Genomic DNA, 15,544 nt, shown 5'->3' on the forward strand with positions numbered 1-15,544 from the left:
GAAGTCCTCCAGCTTTGTGCCCTCTTGCTCCTGCTTACTGCTGTCATGTTGCTGCCCCTCTTCCCTCTTGTACCATTAACCTGTATTACAGGACATCTCGGTCTCTCTCTGATGCTTTTTAAAACTTCTAAGACCTTCAGAGAATCTCTCATTGCCTCAAACACCATTCTTCCAAGTACCCCTCTGTTGAGCTATAGGGATACCATACACTTTATTTTGCCAAGTTGAAAACTTTATTGTACCCAAATCTGAAAAATAATGTTTGAACAAACATCACTACTTCATAATACATTCCAAGAAATAAAAATACCATGGGGGCTGATCCATCATTCAAGGTGAACTGTTAAAAATTAAGGATAGTATCAAACTTTTTAAAAAAAACATATATTACACAAAGACAGGTGGCAGGTTAGACAGAATATAAAGAACAATAAAGAATGATTAAAATATTAATAAGGAAGTAAATATTAAACTACGAGAAAATTCTAGCAAGAAATATAAAAGCAGACAGTAAGAGTTTCTATAATATTTGAAACGGAAGAATTAAGAAAATGAGGATTAATCCAAATGAATTGAATCTGGGAATTACAAATGAAAAATGAGATTGCAGATAAACTGAACAGACATTTTTACCACAGACAATATAGGTTACATCCCAGAAATAGACAAAGGAGAGAGGGAGGAACTCTGGAAAGTTAAAATCACTGGGGAAATGTTTTTGGAGCAAATTGTTAGAATTGCAATCTGACAAGTCCCTGAATTTAGTGCAAGGACTATATATATTATGTTTGGAAATAAACTGGTAAGATTGAAGCTCAGAGATAATGGGAACTGCAGATGCTGGAGATTCCAAGATAATAAAATGTGAGGCTGGATGAACACAGCAGGCCAAGCAGCATCTCAGGAGCACAAAAGCTGACGTTTCGGGCCTAGACCCTTCATCAGAGCTCTGATGAAGGGTCTAGGCCCGAAACGTCAGCTTTTGTGCTCCTGAGATGCTGCTTGGCCTGCTGTGTTCATCCAGCCTCACATTTTATTATCTTAAGATTGAAGCTCAGACTGCTTTAGTGTAATTCAAAGGAAAATGGAATTATGCGGCCACTTATTGTTTATGCAAACATTTTTTCAAGAAGCTCAATTTTGATACTTGTGTGAGAACGCAGGCACCAGTATCTTTGAAAGAAAAGTAACAACCCGACACCACACTTTGGATTGGTTTAAAGTAGCAGTTTGATGTTGAGCTGAGAGGAAAGTAGTTAAGTCACAGACATGATTAGACGTTCATGCACACATTCTGGACCTTTTCGCCAATATTTTTCACTTACAATATTGCAAAAGTATTTTGCCTCATCTGTCCATTGGTCCTAGATGTGAATGACTTATTGGACCGAAGGGCCTTTTCCTACACTGTGGAAATTCCCTGAATGAATCTATGAATGGATGTATATGTATATTTGAATTTAAAGGATTTAAGTTAAGTTGCATACAAGTAAATAATAATCTTTTGCTTCCACATATAGGAGGGTATTTTGTAATAAATACATTTTTGGTTTTCTTGTTAAATGACCAAATATGGCATGAGTTTTTTTTTATCTTAGCCACAGTCAGACATTAACCATCCTCGAGGTTAAACTGGTTATATTTCTGACTTGTGACAACTCGTGGAATGGCGGGGCTTGATGTACTGTTCACCTCAGGGTCATGTCACAAGCCAAATGGCATCAACTAGTACCATTCCCAGTGAAAAGGATATGACAGCTATATTCAACTGCCACCACTTTCTTCCAATCTGTTCTGGTTTTGCCTAGAAACTAGCTGCTGCAGAAATCAACTGGTTCCAGTAAGAATTACACAGTTACAGCTGATGTCAATGGGGCAGTTGGATTTACAGCTTGTTGGAATGGCACTTATCCCAGTTGTATACAGTCACCAAGTCAATTGGGTCTAATAAGAGTTCAATGACCCCAGATAAAACCAATTGGACAAGTGGGATACCAACTAGTTTCCAGTTTTATATATATATATAAAATACCTAATGGTAGATAAATCCCTGGGACCTTGTCAAGAGTACTGTAGAACATTGTAGAAAGCTAAGGGAAAAAGTTGTCAGGCCCTGAGCAGGGATATTTGTATCATCGGCAGCCATGGGCGAGGTGCTAGAAGGCAGGAGGTTGGCTGCTGTGTTGCCACTATTTAAGAAAGGCTGCAAGGAAAATCCAGGAAACAAAGGACTAGCAAGCCTAATGTCAGTGGCAGTTAAGTTGATGGAGGGGATTCTGAGAGACAGGGTCTTCCTGCATTTGGAAAGGCAAGGATGTCTAGGGATAGTCAGCATGGCTTTATGCGTGGGAAATCATGTCTCACAAACTTGATTGAGATTTTTGAAGAGAATACCAAGAGGATAGATGAGGGCAGAGCAACAGATGTTGTTGACATGGACAAGACCTTTGACAAGGTTTCGCAGAGTAGACTGGTTTAGGAGGGTTAGATCACATGGGATCCAGGGAGAGCTAGCTAACTGTATACAAAGATTTGTAAGAACTGCAGATGCTGGAGTCAGAGATAACACAGTGTGGAGCTGGAGGAACACAGTAGGCCAGGCAGCATCAGAGGAGCAGGAAAGTTGACATTTTGGGTTGGGACTTTCTGAAGAAGGGTCCCGACTGGAAATGTCAACTTTCCTGTTCCCCTGATGCTGCCTGACCTGCTGCGTTCCGTCAGCTCCACAGAGTTACCTATACCAATTGCAAGGATCGGTGCTGGGCCCACTGCTGTTCGTCATTCATACATATAACGATTTGGATGAGAATATAGGAGGCATAGTTAGTAAGTTTGTGGATGACACTAAAATTAGTGGTAAAGTGGACAGTGAAGGAGGTTATCTCAAGAGTATAGTGGCAACTTGATCAACTGGGCCAGTGGTCTGAGGAATGGCAGTGAGAGTTTAATTCAGATAAATGTGAGGTGTTGCATTTTGTAAGGGCAGGAGTTACACAGTTAATCGTAGTGCCCTGAGAGTGTTGTCAAAAAGAGACACCTAGGGATGCAGGTACACTGTTCCTTGAAAGTGGCATCACAGGTAGACATGGTGGTGAAGAAGGTGTTTGCCATACATGCCTTCGTTGGTCATAATATTAAGTACACGACTTAGGTACAGCTACACAAGACATTGGTAAAGCCACATTTGGAGTGCTGCTGGCAATTCTGGTCACCCTGCCATAGGAAGGACGATATTTTGTCTTTTCTACTGGCTGTGGCCAGTCAGCTCAGAGTGAGTCCCTGAAATGACAAGATTCTGAATCTGAGGTAACAAGGTGTAGATCTGGATGAACACAGCATGCCAAGCAGCATCAGAGGAACAGGAAAGCTGACATTTCAGGCGATACCCTTCTTCAGAAATGAGGGAGGGGAAGGAGATTCTGAAATGAACTGAATCTGCTGGTTTTTTCTTTGTTTTTGTATTCCCCACACTACCACTGTACAGCAATAGTGTTTAGTTTTCTTTCCCCACAACGATCTGTGTTGTGTGGGTGTATGTACAGTGAGGACACTGTTGTGAAAATAATTTCATTCAATATTTCCACCAGCAGGAAAGGTGTTATTGAACAGCAGGCCAAGCAGCATCAGAGGAGCAGGAAAGCTGACATTTCAGGCCTAAACCCTTCATCAGAAATGGGGGAGGGGAAGGGGTTTCTGAAATAAATAGGGAGAGAGGGGGAGGCGGATCGAAGATGGATTGAGGAGAAGATAGGTGGAGAGGAGACAAACAAGTTAAGAAGACAGGGATGGAGCCAGTAGAGGTGAGTATGGGTGGGGAGGTAGGGAGGGGATAGGTCAGTCCAGGAAGGGCAGACAGGTCAAGGGGGTGGGATGGGGTTAGTAGGTAGGAAATGGGGGTGCGGCTTGAGGTGAGAGGAGGGGATAGATGAGAAGAAAAGGTTAGGAAGGCGTGGACGAGCTGGGCTGGTTTTGGGATGCGGTAGGGGGAGGGGAGATTTTAAAGCTTGTGAAATCCAACACCTCTTCCCTCTTCCCCCATCCCAGGCCCCAAGAAGACTTTCCACATCAAGCAGCTGCTCATCTGCCCATCTGCTAATGTGGTATGCTGCATCCGCTGTTCCCGTTGTGGCCTCTACATCGGGGATACCAAGCGGAGGCTTGGGGACCGCTTTACAGAACACCTCCACTCGGTTCGCAATAAACAACTGCACCTCCCAGTCGCGAACCATTTCAACTCCCCCTCCCATTTCTTAGACGACAAGTCCATCCTGGGCCTCCTGCAGTGCCACAATGATGCCACCTGAAGGTTGCAGGAACAGTAACTCATATTCCGCTTGGGAACCCTGCAGCCCAATGCTATCAATGTGGACTTCACAAGCTTCAAAAACTCCCTTCCTCCTACTGCATCCCAAACAGCCCAGCTCGTCCACGTCACCCTAACCTGTTCTTCCTCCCACCTGTCCCCTCCTCCAACCTCAAGCCCCACCTCCATTTCCTACCTACTAACCTCATCCCGCCCCCTTGACCTGTCTGTCCTCCCCAGACTGACCTATCTCCTCCCTACCTCTGCACCTACACTCACTTGTACTGGCTCCATCCCCACCTCTTTAACTTGTCTGTCTCCTCTTCACCTATCTTCTACTCTATCCATCTTCAGTCCGCTTCCCCCTTTCTCCCTATTTATTTCAGAACCTCCTTCCCCTCCCCCATTTCTGAAGAAGGGTCTAGGCCTTAAACGTCAGCTTTCCTGCTCCTCTGATGCTGCTTGGCCTGCTGTGTTCATCCAGCTCCACACTTTGTTATCGCAGATTGTCCAGCATCTGCAGTTCCTATTATCTCTTCTCCAATTGTTCTGCCTGGATCCAGTTTATAACAGTTGTAGCCTCCTGATATTTCCAGATGGTTTTAACTTTATCTTTGGGGCGAGATTCATGTTTAACAATGATTCTGTTTCATTTACGGATTTGTTCGGATTCATATTCAGAATGATTCAGATCCAAATTGATTCGATATCTCTTGCGTGAAAGGCGCTGCATACATTTTTTTTCTCCCACATTTTTGTATGCAGGAGATGCTACCTTTAACGATATTTCATCCTCCTATGCTGGTAGTGTTCCCACTTCTGGCCCAGAGGTCTGGGTTCAAATCCCATCGCCGATATGTGCTAAACCTATCTGAACAAATACCTGCCTCCTGATCTGCGGGTGGTGCTGCTGTTCGACCTGCCCTCCCCCTGTTGCAATGTGGTCGGTCCTCCCGTGCAGTGGGGACTTTCCTGCCAGTGTCCTGTGCGGTGGGTACTTTCTAGACCCTGCCAGTGTCCTGTACAGTGGGGACATTCTAGCTCCTGCCAGTGTCCCATGCAGTAGGGAGGTTCTAGATCCTGCCAGTGTCCCATGCAGTAGGGAGGTTCTAGATCCTGCCAGAGTCCCATGCAGTGGGGAGGTTCTAGCTCCTACCAGTGTCCTGTGCAGTGGGGAGGTTCTAGCTCCTGCCAGTGTCCGTGCAGTGGGGGCATTTTAGGTCCTGCCAGTGTCCCATGCAGTGGGGAGGTTCCAGATCCTGCCAGTGTCCCGTGCAGTGGGGAGGTTCCAGGTCCTGCCAGTGTTCCAGACCCTGCCAGTGTCCCGTACAGCTCCTCCTCCTTGCTGCAGGCGGTGCTGCCATCTGGTCCTATAGCTCCTACCAGTATCCCGTGTAGTAAGTCCTCCTGTGCTGTAGGGGATGCTGTTGTTGGGTCCTCCAGGTTCGGAGACGGGCTGAGGGTGTGGACAGTGTGAGGAGAGCAGCAATGGCGATGGTGGTGTTTTTGTTGGCTGTGATTTGGGTCGGTACAGGTAAGACGGGAGGCGGTGTCGGGGGTTTGGAGCTCTACCTTGGGGTGGATTAGGGAAGGCCACCTTACCCGGCCGGATGCTCCCTGGAGCCGTGCTTCCTGCTCCTGCTGCCTGGATGTTGACGGGCCCTGATTCCTGGGCTCTCTCACTCCCTGAGCCCTACCCCGTTTACTGCCAGCGTTTAGTTTCTCCACATCCTGCCCCGCATCAGTAATTGTTGCCTCATTTTCTGAACGATTTACCTTGCTATTACCACAACAGGAACTTGTTTCGGTCGATAACAAGGTGCATAGCCGGATGAACACTGGAAGCCAGCAACATCAGAGCAGTAGCAAAGCTGACGTCTCGGGTCTAAATCCTTCAGAGAAAAAAAACTTGTGTGGTAACCTTTCGCAATAGTCATCTATTCCAGCCGCCACAGCTCCTTCAGTTTAAGCTCTGGAATTCGTATGCTAAACCTTTCTGTCCCTCATTTTAAACTGCTGTTTAAAAAAAAACCTCCTGACCAAGCTTTTGGCATTTAACCCAATATCCCTTAATGCAGCTCATTCTGAAATCTAGACTTCCGAATGCCAACATTTTATTGGTGCAGAAATTTTTCTGACTCCTAGCGTTGTGGAGGTTGTGTTGGTGTTGAGTTTCTGTATTCGTACGCTGATTTCAAATCGCATATTCCATTAAGTGGTGTGTCTGGGGCATTGCCTCTAGGTATGCACCAGGCATAGACTGCAGTCTGTTCTCGTTCTGCAATTCCTCTGTGTCCACACCCAGTGGCCCCCTCTCCCTGACAGTTCCCTCACTGTGGGAATCTGTCCAGTTGATGCCATTATCTGGAATTGGCTCAGTCTGAGGCCCGGCACTTCGTATTGTCAGAGCTGATGCTGTTGATGACAAGAACTGAATAACTCATTGTAGTGAATTTAAACAGTTGTGTTAGTCAATCCAGCTCTCTGTAAACTGATTACTTAGATCTTCAAAGACCTGTTTGTTAGCAGGAAGCAAGACAAAAGCTGCAGTGAGGGATTTGGTATTTTCTTAAAGATATTAGAAATGGTTTACTCAGATTTAGCTGTCTTGAACCAGTCTTGTTGCTTTGAGTGCCTCAAGTTTTGCAATCCCTGACAACGGACTGTAGCCTCAGCACCAAGAGTCATTTTTTCAGTGATTTTTTTTTGCTATTTCCCAACTCAATAAAATATTTTGAGAAATAAAGTCTGTATAAGAAGGATGGTATTAAGTTGAAAGGAAAGCTATACAATACTGCAAGGATTAGTGGTGTACTAATGAAATCGTTCGGAAATCAGTCAAGAGTAGGTTAAAACAAATAGTGTGAAAAAATGAATGTGTAAACAGCAAGAAACGTAACAAACAGTCAGAGTTTCTGCAAATGTATAAAAAGGAACAGAGTAACTAACATCAAGCTTGGCCTGTAGATGGCTAGGTTAGAAAATTAATAATGAAACAATGGCCAGATTTTTAACAAGTATTTTGTATTCATTTGCACAGTAGTTAACAGAAAATGAATCCCAAGAAGAGTAGAAAGACAAGAGGAACCTAAAACATTATCACAATTGCAAAAGAAAAAGTACCAGGAAAACAAATTAAACTAATGGTAGCCCAGTCCCTGTGCATGATGGCCTGCCTTCTAAAATCTTAAAAGATATGCCTACAGAAATAGTGATAATAAAATGTGAGGCTGGATGAACACAGCAGGCCAAGCAGCATCTCAGGAGCGCAAAAGCTGACGTTTCGGGCCTCGTCCCTTCATCAGAGAGGGGGATGGGGTGAGGGTTCTGGAATAAATAGGGAGGGGGGGGGGAGGTGGACCGAAGATGGAGAGAAAAGAAGATAGGTAGGGAGGGGATAGGTCAGTCCAGGGAAGACGGACAGGTCAAGGAGGCGGGATGAGGTTAGTAGGTAGATGGGGGTGTGGCTTGGGGTGGGAGGAAGGGATGGGTGAGAGGAAGAACAGGTTAGGGAGGCAGAGACAGGTTGGACTGGTTTTGGGATGCAGTGGGTGGAGGGGAAGAGCTGGGCTGGTTGTGTGGTGCAGTGGGGGGAGGGGACAAACTGGGCTGGTTTAGGGATGCGGTGGGGGAAGGGGAGATTTAGAAACTGGTGAAGTCCACATTGATACCATTAGGCTGCAGGGTTCCCAGGCGGAATATGAGTTGCTGTTCCTGCAGCCTTCGGGTGGCTGGCATCATTGTGGCACTGCAGGAGGCCCATGATGGACATGTCATCTAAATAATGGGAGGGGGAGTGGAAGTGGTTTGCGACTGGGAGGTGCAGTTGTTTGTTGCGAACTGAGCGGAGGTGTTCTGCAAAGAGGTCCCCAAGCCTCCGCTTGGTATCCCCAATGTAGAGGAAGCCACACTGGGTACAGTGGATGCAGTATACCACATTGGCAGATGTGCAGGTGAACCTCTGCTTAATGTGGAATGTCATCTTGGGGCCTGGGATAGGGGTGAGGGAGGAGGTGTGGGGGCAAGTGTAGCATTTCCTGCGGTTGCAAGGGAAGGTGCCGGGTGTGGTGGGGTTGGAGGGCAGTGTGGAGCGAACAAGGGAGTCACGGAGAGAGTGGTCTCTCCGGAAAGCAGACAGGGGTGGGGATGGAAAAATGTCTTAGGTGGTGGGGTCGGATTGTAAATGGCGGAAGTGTCGGAGGATGATGCGTAGTATCCGGAGGTTGTTGGGGTGGTGTGAGAGAACGAGGGGGACCCTCTTTGGGCGGTTGTTGGGGGGGGGTGGGGGGGGCGGGGTGTGAGGGATGTGTTGCGGGAAATACGGGAGACGCGGTCAAGGGCGTTCTCGATCACTGGGCGGGGGGCGGGGGGGGGGGGGTGCAGTTGCGGTCCTTGAAGAACTTGGACATCTGGGATGTGCGGGAGTGGAATGTCTTATCGTGGGAGCAGATGCGGTGGAGGCGGAGGAATTGGGAATAGGGGATAGAACTTTTGCAGGAGGGTGGGTGGGAGGAGGTGTATTCTAGGTAGCTGTGGGATTCGGTGGGCTTGAAATGGACGTCAGTTACAAGCTGGTTGCCTGAGATGGAGACTGAGAGGTCCAGGAAGGTGAGGGATGTGCTGGAGATGGCCCAGGTGAACTGAAGGTTGGGGTGGAAGGTGTTGGTGAAGTGGATGAACTGTTCGAGCTCCTCTGGTGAGCAAGAGGCGGCGCCGATACAGTCATCAATGTACCGGAGGAAGAGGTAGGGTTTGGGGCCTGTGTAGGTGCGGAAGAGGGACTGTTCCACGTAACCTACAAAGAGGCAGGCATAGCTGGGGCCCGTGCGGGTGCCCATGGCCACCCCCTTAGTCTGTAGGAAGTGGGAAGAGTCAAAAGAGAAGTTGTTGAAGGTGAGGACAAGTTCAGCTAGGCGGATGAGGGTATCGGTGGAGGGGGACTGGTCGGGCCGGCGGGACAGGAAGAAGTGGAGGGCCATGAGGCCATCTGCATGCAGAATGCAGGTGTATAGGGACTGGACGTCCATGGTGAAGATGAGGTGTTGGGGGCCAGGGAATTAGAAGTCCTGGAGGAGGTGGAGGGCGTGGGTGGTGTCACGGACGTAGGTGGGGAGTTCCTGGACCAAAGAGGAGAAAATGGAGTCCAGATAGGTGGAGATGAGTTCGGTGGGGCAGGAGCAGGCTGAGACGATGGGTCCCCTCTCTGATGAAGGGTCTAGGCCCGAAACGTCAGCTTTTGTGCTCCTGAGATGCGGCTTGGCCTGCTGTGTTCATCCAGCCTCACATTTTATTATCTTGAATTCTCCAGCATCTGCAGTTCCCATTATCTCTCCTACAGAAATAGTGATGTGTTAATTTGTGATCTTCCAAAATTTTCTAGACATCAAAAAGGTCACAATGAATGTAAAGGCAAAAATGTTACACATCTGTTGAAGAAAGGAAGGAGACAGGGAACAGAAAAATGTAGACAGTGCATCTTTTGAAAAAATGCAGAAATTTGTCGTTAAGAATCCCAGGATGTTTGGAAAAATATAATGTATTCCAGCAGAGCCAACATGGCTGTTAAGAGACAGAAATTGTGTTTGAAAATGTATTCTTTAGGGTGGATAAAGGCGAATCTATTTTTGAAGTATATTTGCTGTCAGCTGCATTTGGTAAGGTGCCTCATAAAAGGATTCTACAAGTAAGCGCTCATGGTGTTGGCAGAAGTATATGAACATGACTCATTTAGCTTATCAAAGCAGTTGTGTTAAGTTGGTACTTTCCAGGTTCAGGAAATATATCTGGTGGAATGCCACAGAGGTCTAAAATTATAGAATGATGTGCTGAACCCTCAACTATTTTTGATTTACGTTAATGAATTGAATGAAGGTACTTATGGTGTTGTCGTCAAATGTGTACGTCATGCAAAGAGATTGAGAAATAAATCGTGAGGAGGACACAGGTTATAAAGGGATGTGTAAAATGGTTCCAGAACAAGGGATTTCAGTTTAAGAATACAGTGTAGGCCACTTAAGACTGAGATGATAAATTTCTTCACTGAGTGTCGTGAGCCTATGGAATTCTCTGTCACAAGAAGCGGTTGAGGCCAAAATTTTGAATGTTTTCAAAAAGTTTGTAGGACTAAAAGGATCAAAAGACGTGGAAAAAGCAGGAATAGCGTACTGAGTTAGATGATCAGCCAATGTCACATTGAATGGTGGAACAGTTTGAAAGGCCGAATGACCACCTACTCCAGTTTTCTAAATTTCGCGCTTGTAAGGGGGCAGAAAATTGGCAGATAGAGTGTAATGTGGAAATGTAAGTTTGTCTGTTTTGGCAGGAAGAATAAAAAATAAGTTATTTAAATAAAGAGAGATTGCAGAATGAGAGAACTAAGTATACAAACCACAACATGCAGATGCAGCAAGTGATTAGGAAAGGAAACGGAATGTTGCTTTTTATTACAGAGGAATGGAATATAATGGCAGGGCAGTCTTGTGACAACTGTACAGTGTATTGAAGAGATAACACAAAATGCTCGGTGCAGTTCAGGTCTCCTTAGTTAAAGAAAGGATGGGCTTGTTCTGGAAAATGTCTAGAGAACATTCACTGCTGATTCATGGGATTAACAGGTTGCCTTGTGGGTAACGGTTGAGCCACTTGAGCTTGTACTGATCAGAGGTTTGAAGAAGGTGACCTTAATGAAACAAATAAGATCCTAAAGGGGCTTGACAGACTGAATCAATGAACAAAGAGGAATAGCTTAAAATAAGTAATCTCCCAAAGGATAATGAATTTTTGGAGTTCTCTTCTCAGAGGGCTGTGGAGGTTGGGTTATTGAACACATTCGAGGTTGAGTTAGTACTTCTGATTCACAGGGAGTCAAGGGCCATGCAGGGAAAGTGGAGAAATGGCCACAGTCCTTCAGCAGTGATCCTCAGGAATGAAGGAATAGGTTTTTTAACACCGAAAGGTTATCTTTGTTTTTATTAATACTGAAATATGGGCGTCTCTGGCTGGACCAGCTTTTGTAGAATATAGAACATAGAAAAGTACAGCACAGTACAGGCCCTTCGGCCCACGATGTTGTGCCGTGGAATAATCCTAATCCAAAAATAAAATAACCTAACCTACATTCCCCTCAATTCACTGCTGTCCATGTGCATGACCAGCAGTCGCTTAGATGTCAGTAATGACTCTGCTTCCATGACGACCACTGGTAAACTATTCCATGCGCTCACAACTCTCTGGGTGAAGAACCTCCCTCTGATGTCTCCTTTATACCTTCCTCCTAACACCTTAAAACTGACCCCTAGTGGCAGTCAATCCTGCCCTGGGGAAGAGTCTCTGGTTATCGACTCTATCCATGCCTCTCATTACTTTGTACACCTTGATCAGGTCACCTCGCTTTCTCCTTCTCTCCAGAGAGAAAAGTCCGAGCTCAGTCAACCTCTCCTCGTAAGACAAGCCCTCCAGTCCAGGCAGCATCCTGGTAAACCTCCTTTGCACACTCTCCAAAGCCTCCACATCTTTCCTATAATAGGGCGACCAGAACTGGACACAACATTCCAAGTGTGGTCTCACAGGGTTTTGTAGAGCTGCAGCATAACCTCGCGGCTCTTAAACTCGATCCCCCTGTTAATGAAAGCCAAAACACCATATGCTTTCTTAACAACCTTAGCCACCTGGGTGGCAACTTTGAGGGAGCAATGCACTTGAACACCAAGATCCTGCTGTTCCTCCACGCTGCCGAGAATCCTGCCTTTAATCCTATATTCAGCATTTAAGTTCGACCTCCCAAAATGCATGACTTCACATTTATCCAGGTTGAACTCCATCTGCCATTTCTCAGCCCAGCTCTGCATTCTGTCAGTGTCTCGCTGAAGCTTGCAATAGCCCTCGATACTATCAACAGCACCTCCAACCTTTGTGTCATCAGCAAACTACTAACCCACCCCTCAACCTCCTCATCCAAGTCATTTCTAAAAACTACAAAGAGCAGAGGCCCAAGAACAGAGCCCTGCGGACACCACTCAGCACTGACCTCCAGGCAGAATACTTACCATCTACAACCACTCTGTGCCTCCTGTCAGCCACCCAATTCTGAATCCAGACAGCCAAATCACCCTGTATCCCATACCTCCTGACTTTATGAAAGTGCCTGCCGTGGGGAACCTTATCAAATGCCTTGCTGAAGTCCATGTACACCACGTCCACTGCTCGAGCCTTGTCAACGTGTCTCGTGACTTCCTCAAAGAACTCAATAAGATTTGTAAGGCATGACCTGCCCCTCTCAAAGCCATGCTGACTCCCTTTAATCACGCTATGCTTTTCCAAATAATCATTAATCCTATCCCTCAGAATTCTTTCCAAAACCTTGTTGACGACAGACGTAAGACTGACTGGTCTGTAATTTCCAGGGAATTCCCTATTCCCTTTCTTGAAAAGAGGAACAACATTTGCCTCCCTCCAACCTTCCAGTACGACTCCCATGGAGAGTGAGGAAGCAAAGATCTTCCCCAGTGGCTGAGCAACCTCCTTTCTCGCTTCCCAGAGCAACCTAGGATAAATCTGGTCTGGCCCTGGGGACTGATCAATCTTAATGTTTGTCAAAATTTCTAGCACATCAACTTGCTCAATCTTGATCCGTTCAAGTCTGTTTTCCTGCTCCTCAAAGTTCTCATTCACAACAAGGTCCCTTTCCTTCGTGAAAACCGAAACAAAAAAGTCATTTAGGGCATCCCCTATCTTTTCCCAGACTCCACGCACAAGTTCCCTACACTATCCCTGATCGGCCCTAACTTCTCCCTGATCATTCTCTTATTCCTCATTCTCCCTGATCACATTCTTACTTGTCCCGGACCCAAGTGGCTTCGTAGGGCCATTTCAGTTGATAGTTCAGAGTCAAGCACATTCCTGTGGATCTGGAGTTACGTAGAAGCTCGGGCAGGTAAGGATTGGAGATTTTCTTCCCTAAAGGACATTTGTTGACAGTGTTTTCATGGTTATGATTAGGCTAGAATTTTTCTTTCCAGATTTTTTTATTTAATTCAAATTTCACCATCTGCCAGGATGGAATTTGAACCCAGTCCCAAAAGCATTAGCCTGGAGTAGTAATTGTCACTACATCACTGTCTCCCCTGATGCCTGTCTCCTGCCTCTCATGTTTGTTTCCTAGATTGACTACTAGCAAAGTGACTTTCCAGCATAGGCATGTATACTCATTCATGTCTAACCCATTGAAGTTGAGGCCACGTAAATTTGGAAGCCAATTCATCGAGGGATCACAGTATTCCCCTTCATAACCTACTAACTGGTTTCAGTGACAAAGCCTACTTAAGGGACTGCCTGCTTCACCAGAACTGAGAGATTTTCTTTTGTTTCAGTTTCTCCTCTCAAATGAGACTGTTGATTTTTAGCATTTTGGTAGCCTTCAAAACTTGGCCCAAGTGATTGTTGTTGATGTACATCTGTAGTTAGAGTTTTAGAAAGCCATTTGACCTCGAAAAACATCATAACCCCAAGTACAGCATTCACCCAAGATGTTCTTGCAGAAATGTGTGAATCACCAACAGTGGCACTGAAGTTGATTTTCTTTCTTCACCTGTACAGCGACAATGGACTGACTGACTGACTGTTTCTAATGCTGAATCATTCCACGATTTCTACCTAGGGTTGGTTGTAGTGTTGAATAGGCAATCACCCTGAGATGAGCCAACACAATGCTGATTCTAACTGATCAGTCGATAAAACGAGATAACAAAGTGTGGAGCTGGATCAACACAGCAGGCCAAGCAGCATCTTAGAAGCACAAAAGCTGACGTTTCGGACCTAACCCTTCATCAGAAAAGGGGGATGGGGAGAGGATTCTGAAATAAATAGGGAGGGGGGGGAGGCAGACTGAAGGTGGATAGAGAAGATAGGTGGAGAGGAGAGTATAGGTGGGGAGGTAGGGAGGGGATAGGTCAGTTCGCTGCTTGGCCTGCTGTGTTTATCCAGCTCCACACTTTGTTATCTCGGATTCTCCAGCATCTGCAGTTCCCATTATCTCTGATCAATCAATAAGATTTGATTTTATCAACATTGAGATTGGCAGCTGAAACATTGTCCTTTTGACTAAAGAATATGTTGGCATGAGTCACAGCGGTAGCAATGGAACAATTGAAGAAACTCTCAATTTTGTTCAACTTCTTCAAACCATGTCCAACCAGATTTCAGTCAGCATGCTCCTGATTGCTGAATATGAATGCTGCGATACCTATTCTATTATAGTACTTTCTGTTAAGTACTCATCATTGAAAAGCATTGCATGGATCCTGTTTTCTAAGTCCATGCTAACCACTTCTTCCCCTTGTCATCCCCATACTGAGTTAAAACTTCAGTGTAGTGTGTTCTGGAAAGTTCTTGGTTGAGGAAGAGTCCATTCCTCTTGTCACTTAAATGATGATCCTCAGCTCATGTTGAAGCCTTTGTTGCCCATCCCTGATTGCTATTGAAGTAAGTAGGCTACTAGGGCCATTTCAAAGGATAATTTAGTGTCAGCTACATTGCGGTGGATCTGCAGTCTCTTGTAGCCAAGACAAGGGAAGGACAGAAGATTTCCTTCCCCACAAAAAAAATTAATGAACCAGGTCAGTTTTTGCATGATAGTTGTCATAGTCTTAATTAGTGAGACTGGCTTGAAGTCCAGACTGATTTATTTTTGATCACTCTGCTGAGCGGGGCTGAGAACCCAGACCTTTTCATCCAGAAGTTAAGACACTTCTCCACAAAAGCCTGTGTTTCAGATATGTGAATTGCATTTAAATTCCACCAGCCGTCATGGCCTGTGGAACATTGCCCTCGGCCTCAGGATTACTCATCTCTTGTCTTGTCTCTACTGTCTCTCGTGGGTGACATGTTGGAATGCAAAGGTGGATAGGGCACCCACAATCTTTGGAGTGACAAAGAAGACTGATGAGTTAGGAGACTGGAGGAGGGAGGAAAAGTCTGAAAAGTGTTGATAGAAGAGGCTCACTTATAAAGTTGTGTTCAGCACTCTGAGGACGAGGTGAGCAGAGTAAGATTCAAGCAGCTCCATTTTGGAGAAATTGAGATTTATGATAGCTGAGAGGCTGCAAAGTTTCCAAGGTGAAATGAAGTTTTGGAACAAATGAAAGTACTTTGATGCAGAAGCAGACAAGATTGGGGGAGTTGGTGGCTTTTAGTGACTTGCAAGGTGAGATCACGAGCTGGCCTCAGTTTGACAGCTCAAAAACC

The 15,544-nt window shown here is 45.7% G+C and overlaps 1 protein-coding gene across 1 annotated transcript in view; it reads left to right on the top strand.

Moving 5' to 3' along the window:
- Positions 1-5,701: 5,701 nt before the first annotated feature.
- The window catches only part of psap (prosaposin), a 60,849-nt gene continuing 51,006 nt past the window's right edge, over positions 5,702-15,544 (top strand). Inside the window, exon 1 of the mRNA XM_059640346.1 lies at positions 5,702-5,837. Coding sequence (XP_059496329.1) covers positions 5,792-5,837 — 46 coding nt within the window. The 5' untranslated portion in view covers positions 5,702-5,791. The remainder of the gene's footprint in view (positions 5,838-15,544) is intronic.

The sequence above is a fragment of the Stegostoma tigrinum genome, chromosome 37, assembly GCF_030684315.1.
Source record: "Stegostoma tigrinum isolate sSteTig4 chromosome 37, sSteTig4.hap1, whole genome shotgun sequence".
Taxonomy (NCBI): domain Eukaryota; kingdom Metazoa; phylum Chordata; class Chondrichthyes; order Orectolobiformes; family Stegostomatidae; genus Stegostoma; species Stegostoma tigrinum.